This window comes from Lampetra fluviatilis, chromosome 18 (assembly GCF_964198595.1).
Source record: "Lampetra fluviatilis chromosome 18, kcLamFluv1.1, whole genome shotgun sequence".
Classification (NCBI taxonomy): domain Eukaryota; kingdom Metazoa; phylum Chordata; class Hyperoartia; order Petromyzontiformes; family Petromyzontidae; genus Lampetra; species Lampetra fluviatilis.
Window position 1 is genome coordinate 3,755,559 of NC_136292.1, and position 6,844 is coordinate 3,762,402.

The 6,844-nt window shown below is 47.7% G+C and overlaps 1 protein-coding gene across 9 annotated transcripts in view; it reads left to right on the top strand.

Annotated features, from left to right (window-relative positions):
- LOC144937101 (uncharacterized) overlaps nt 1–6,844 on the top strand; it is a 44,437-nt gene extending 37,593 nt beyond the window's left edge. For all 9 annotated transcript variants that reach the window (XM_078864364.1, XM_078864362.1, XM_078864365.1 and 6 more), the window contains 5 exons: nt 604–1,211; nt 2,617–2,782; nt 3,675–3,950; nt 4,607–4,969; nt 5,131–6,844. In XM_078864364.1, the coding sequence (XP_078720490.1) occupies nt 604–1,211; nt 2,617–2,782; nt 3,675–3,950; nt 4,607–4,969; nt 5,131–6,113 (2,396 nt within the window). In that variant the 3' untranslated portion in view covers nt 6,114–6,844. The remainder of the gene's footprint in view (nt 1–603; nt 1,212–2,616; nt 2,783–3,674; nt 3,951–4,606; nt 4,970–5,130) is intronic.

The window sequence follows — 6,844 nt, forward strand, 5'->3', positions numbered from 1 at the left end:
TCTTACTTGACTCATTAGGTCCTGGTGTGTAAAATGAAACCCAAGAGTAGGGCAATTGTGATTCCTACAGGAATCGCATTGGAATGGTTAAAATTCCATCGGTTTAAATGTCTCCATTCGTGGTTCTTAGAGTCAAGTTGGATTATCCTGCCATCTGGTGGTGTTAATGGAAATGTCCGTTAAGAATGTTATACATTTCAATGGAGAAGATAAGCCACCAGATTGCCTATATGCTGTGAAGAAGGGCCATTTCTCGATACTTCTCACATCCGATCAGCACGGTTGGCTACATACGGTTCGAAAGAAGTTATGCATACATAAATACATCACCTATTTTATCTTTTTACGAAGTTACCTTTTAAGAAGTTATACATACAACGCCAAATGCTTTGTTTGGTCTTGCATTCCAGTGAACAGCATGCCTCCCCTGCCCATCAACATCACGTGTATGAATATAAATTAATATAAATTCACTTGCATGCATAGTCCAAACATTAACTTGGTTAGAGGTACAGTTAATTGTTACAAATTAATGCAGCATATAAAGTATCTTTCTATTTGGGAAGATTCATACGACTTTGTTTTATATTTTTTTTCCTCCAGACAAAAAAGAAGATGTTATCATCAGAAAGTTGGAGTACATCTGTGCCAAGCACAGGATTAAAGAAAAGCTTAAACTGACGTCGCCAAAGGATCCAGAGGAGGACATTAAGACGTACATTTTACCATGCAACCAGCCCCTGAGAGGGCGTCCACGCAAGATAGCACCCAAGCCATCTTCGGCTGGGAATCGGCAACAAGAGTCAAGTCAGCTGGACAGTGAGGAACAGCCTTTGTCGCCACAAGAGCGTATATTGCCACCACCTCCACCGCTGCAGTCGCAGCCCAAGCAGCAGACGAAACCCCATTCCCAAAGTGAGACGGAGTCTTCCTCTCAACCGCAGGCTCCGTACGAGTCTCAACTGCGGCCCAGTCTCAATGGCCGAGCGCAAACCAAGTCCGAGTTTGAGCAGCAGCCAGATGACCAGTTGCAACTACAACCCCAGTCTGAATCTCAACCGGAGGCTCAGTCCAAGTCTCCGTTGCATTCTCGGTCAGAGTCTCAACAGGAGCCAGAACTCCAGTCTCAGCTGCAGCCCCAGATCCACTGTGAGCCACAGCCTCAACTACAGCCCCAGCTGGTTTCTCATCTGCTACCTCTTAAACGGCAGGTATACACTTGCTGTTTTTTTACGATTGCATTAACATACATGAATAATTTTGCAGTTGATAACGGAAAATAAGTCCCGTTTCCTCAACTTCCAAGTTGCGCCCCTCATTAATCCAAGTCCCCCCATAAGCAATCATTCAATCCCTGCCTCACCCAATGAATAAAAACAAATCTTGCCGATGACCACAGTACCTTAAATGTGCCCTGATGTCATGAGATTTTGGAAGCTAAGCAGGATTGATCGTGGTTAGTAATTGTGTGCGAGTGCCTGTGAATACCAGTTTGCCAGGAAATGACCATTCAGCAAATAGGTTCTTGAAGCAATACTTGTGAAGCTTTACCCTTATATCCATGGGTTTTCTTCTGGCATTCCGGTTCTGCCCCACATTGCAAGAACTCATTATTTGAGGTGATCAAAAGCATCCTAATGTAGGACCCTTTTGAAAAAGTCTTGGAACTCCCGTGAAGCTTTTTGTGGGTACTGAAGGACATCATTTAGGTTAAATGTTTATTTGTATAACACAGTTGTCTCCTCAACGTATATATGGTAACTATATGTTAACTGCCTTGCCTGGTATACAGGCGGTCGTGGGTTCAATCCTAAACCTGACGCCTGCTGTATATTTGGAGTTTGCATCTTCTCCCAGTGGTCGTGTGGATTTTTCTACGGGCCTTCTGGTTTTTCCCTCCACATTTAGAGACATACGATTAAGAGTATTTGGCTGCTATAATTTTCAATGTGATAAGCCAACTCGTTGAGCTATTTCATTTGTGACCAGATCGCATGTGAGAAAGAGCTGCATAGCTCAGTGGGCCTTACTTGGTAAAATAAATAAATATTTGTAAAAATGTAATATCTATAAAACACGAATAAATAACATTTTTTTATGGCCTGGACTTTTGCAGCTGTTTTAGACTAATTTCAGTGTGCTGATTCCAAATCTGATCTCAGATTTGCTCTATCACATCTAATTTTATGCTATCGGCATACCCCATTTTCATTGATTTTACCCGAATTAAACTGTCACTTATGATTGCAAGTTGTTGCGAGTCAGTGACTGCTTTAGTGTTAAAATATGGTGCTGTATTTTTAGGATAGTGTGTTTATAATATAATTTTATGTAGATATCCACATTTATTTAATATTTTTCTTCTGCAGTTTTTATTGAAAATGCAATATTTCATATCTCAAAAACCTGATGTGATAGACAAAAACTGATGCCAGATTTGGAATCGGCACCCCAAAATTACATTAAGACCGTTGGAATACCTTATGCCAGAAAAAGTGTGTTGACCAGTGTAATCCTTGCAAAGTATGTGCACCGTTGCTGTAAAAAATGGCCCGGTTGCAAATGCATTCCCACTCGTTTCTGTTGTGACGCGTCATCTGCGAAACCATTGTGCAGCTTAAAGCGTGTGCATCTGGGAACGAAGATACGGCAGCCACGACCGCGAGCGCCCCTACCACCATCCCTGCGGCTCCTCCACTCAAGTCGTCCGTGGTCTCCCAAGCGACTAAGAAGCCGTCAGTGGCCCGCAGCCGGCCTCTGATCCTCACCCGCAAGCGCCCATGTATGTACCGAAATTGCCTCGTTCTGCAAATGTTTCTCCCCACCCAACCCCACGCATCGCTTGCCGTGTATCCGTAGACTCTGTTTGCCAAATGCTAAGTTGCTCGCTCGTTGAATTGTGTGCTTTGTGAGGATAACTGACATAAATGCTTGGCTTTTGCGTGCAAAAACTGATTGATAATATTGGTCTGGAAAGCCATAAGTTGATGGACTAAAGATTGTTGAGTTATACTAGCAAGCACGCAAGTTGTCCGTCCTTCCCATCCAGCGAGCCAAACTTTTACCTTTATACTCAGTTTAATCCCCTTTCACTCTCCTGTCTCTTTCTCTCTCCCTCCCTCCCCTCTATATCCTCCATCTGCCTCACTCACACCTCTCAATCTCTCACAAGCGTCTCCCTCCCCCACCTCCCTCTGTCTCTGTCGCATTTGCATGGAGGGTGGGTACGGGAAGGCATGACGTCAACACGGCGCAAGAACCCACAACATGCGGGCAGATTCTTTACGTAGCGTTGCATCGTTAACAAAACGTGCTCCGTCCGTCGCTATTTTCAGGGTACCTAGGTTTCTCACTTTATTGTGTTGCAAACTATGTGTGTATATATATTGTGTATTTTTATCCGGGTAAGGTCCACTTAGCTATATAGCTATTTTTCAGAAGTGACCTGGCCACAAATAAAATGGCTCAACAGGAGCGGCTTATAACATGGATATTTATAGCAGCCAAATACTCTAAACGCATGTCGATTTTAAATGTGGAGGGAAAAACCAGAAGAGCCAGAGAAAAATCCACGCGACCACGGGGAGTGACACACGCAAGTGTATACAGATGTCGGGGTCGGGATCGAACCTACGACTTGCATACCACCGCGGCACCCATTGTTGTTCTTCCAGACGCGGTGGAAGCACACGAGTCGCCGACCACGACGACAACTGTCACAAAGTGGACCACCGTCAGCAGCAACGCCGCCACCAGGAGAGACTCCCCCATCCACGTGACGTCCGACGGCCTGCTGATGACTTCCCACGGGCAGGTGCTCACGCTGAAGGGGAAGATGCTGCCGAGCCACTCCAACGCGTCCGGCGCGCAGATCATCATGACGCAGGGTGTCCTCCAGGGCAAACCACTCGCGCCCAAGGGTCACGACAAAGTGGGCGCTGGAGCTCCAGGTAAGGATGTCTGGCTCGTACCTGTGCGGCTGGGGAACCTGCGCTCGCAATCAACTGCTGCATTGTTTGAGTCTCTTTGTTTTTGTGTTTTATGCAGCGCGGTCTTCTTGCCTGTTTGTGATGGACAAAAAAAAATCAATGCTGCCCCCTCCCCCCCTCCCCACCATTTCGGTGTATGAAACAGCTTTATAAGTAATGTAAATGTGAGGTTAGTTTTCTAGAGGGATTACTCTTGCCAACGATTCCTTATTTGATCATTTATAGGTGTGGTGTAAAGATATATGCTACTACCTTTTGTCAACATGCTGCTTGATGAAGGTTTTCCCAAGCCGTTCAGATTATGGGCGTTGTTTAACCATACTTCACGCTGGGGATTGTACGTTGGTGAAGGGAGGTGACCTAGGACCAGTTCCGATATCACTCGCCACTGACGTTAGCTGTGGCTCCAACTCGGCTCTCTGGATTCTATTGTGCAGTGTGCTACTTGCGCCACTTCTGTACCCTTAAATGGTGCAACGTGTAACTGTATAAAGTAACTACATACTGACAGTCCCAGTTCTCTGCCTCAAGAGAGAATCTCGATGGGCAAAACATGCAAGCCGTACGTAAACGTCGTCGGTTAAATCGGCGATGTCTTTTTTTGTGCGTGCGTCTAGGCATTGCGTCCGTCACGATCCGCCTGCAGTGCGTAAACGTGCCCACCTCAGGCGTGAGCACCGTCACTCAAGCCCTGGAATACAGAAACTCGTGCTGCGACACCACGTCGTCCACCGTCACGAGCACCAGCTCCAGGCCCGTCCCCAGTTTACTTTCGGGATCTCCCGTCTGTTCACAAGCGGCGGTGGAGTCCGGTGCTAGCGTTGCCACGGTCGACGAGGCACAGGTCTCTGAATCACCAGAAGGGGCTCCGGCTGATGGAAGCTCATGGGCGGCGAGTAAAGAGGTGCCAGACGGCAAGAGCAGTACGGACTTGATGGAGACGACTGAGACTGCAGGGCAAGATGAGGTGGAAGATCCCGGTATGTATTTTTTTTATCAAATGTAATGGGGAATGGAGTATCTTGTGTTACTCTTAACCACGTGTAATTTTTGTGCGTTTTGATGCACGTCCGTCACTCGAGTTGACTTGGATTTTCTAACTATCGTGTTAATTGGAGTTTGTGCCTGTCTTGTATTGCAGATTCTGATTTGTTCAAAATAGTGAGCGTAACATCGCTTGCTGTTGAACAATCGAATGAATGCCGTACGAAAGGTGATGAGGTCCCCCCCTTAAAAGATGGCATAGCGAACAATGCAAGTGTTGCAGACAACAACACGCCTTGTGAAACCGTCTCTGTGGACAGCGTCGGCAGTCTCGCATCAGTGATGAGTCCGGACGCTGATGACACCCACCAGGACAATGCGGATACATCCATGAGCGATGCCGACACTGAAAGCCCAGTGGCCGTGTCCCCTACACATTCCTACAAAGGATCAACTGTCAACCCTTCCCCACCAAGCCCTCCAGTGCCACTCGAGCCTCTGACATTGTCGACATCAACTCGTGGAGATAACCTCAGCAAAGACCACCCAAGCAGCTGTACCCCGGCGTCCACCAGAACTCTCCCTACCAATAATTCCTCGCATGCCCTCTTGTCCCACCGTCCAACGCGGCTTCCCTCCATGTTTCTGGCATCTGGCTGTATAAACGCCGCCTCCGCCATGGGCACCATTCCGTGCAGTGTGAGGCTTCCCACCCTGTCACTGTCCCAGCAGACCACGTTGGCTTTGCAGGCGGCCGCCAGGTGTTTGCCCGACCCACCCAGCAAGCCCACAGCCACCACGGGGCCCCCGGCATCTCTCTCCTCCTTGCAGGTCAAGGTCTCCTCGACCGTGCCGGCGACGGTGACAACCACCACAGCTGCCGTAGTGGTGGCAGATGGAGAGGAATCACCGGGGCCCCTATCGCCGGGGGCCCAGGCGACGACACATTCCTTGGGGGCGACGACGGGCAAGAAACCGGCGTTGAGGCCCATGCCGCAGCTGTTGCAAATGCAACAATCCAAGGTGCCGCGTGTGACTTCGCGCACGCCCAGGTCGCTACCGCCGCTCTCTCGCGTCGCGAAGCCACCGTCGCCGCTCGGTGGTGACGAGTCGCCCGGCGAGCAGAGCTGCCTCGACTGAGCGCGCGAGCCCTGTTATCGCAGCGCCGCTTGATCACGTGCGTATCGCAGAGACTCGGGACCGGCACGCCGCCAGCATTCTGCGGTTGGAACTATCACGGCGTGGGCCTTTAGTGTTCCATGCCGATCTCTTCACTCGCAGCTCTCTTGTAGAGCGACACAACTGGGGTGCCTTTATTTGTTGTGCAAGATGAAACGGCATTGTGTCATAGCTTTTGTGCATTGCACCTAGTTTCTACTGGTTGTCGCGTGTGTACATAAACGTTGCGTGTGTATAGTGAGTGAGGGTGGGCAAAGGAAGATGCGGGTGTCTTGTAACACTGAATCAATTAATTTCGTTCACTTTGAAACATTAAATTTTTCCTCAACTTTTTAAAAGAAATGTTCACGCTGGAACGACACTAATGAAATCGAATCGTTGAAAGTAATTTAAGCTGTCATGTTTGCTTTGAAAAAAAAGACATTCGCCCATCTAAAGGATAATGTTTTCCATGTCATTAACATATTTAGCAGCCATTAGGTAATGAATAATATGAAAAATAATTAAATGTGATGCAAGGCGGGTGCAAGGAGTTGATATTCTGATGAATATATTTTTACATGGCCTTTTTACAACGTTAATCCTGTACACCAATCCACGATGTACTATTTGTTCCCCTGGTTTATGATAGTAAATAATGCTCCTCGTATAGCGTCAGCTTTTGAGTACACAATAAAGTATGATAAACCATT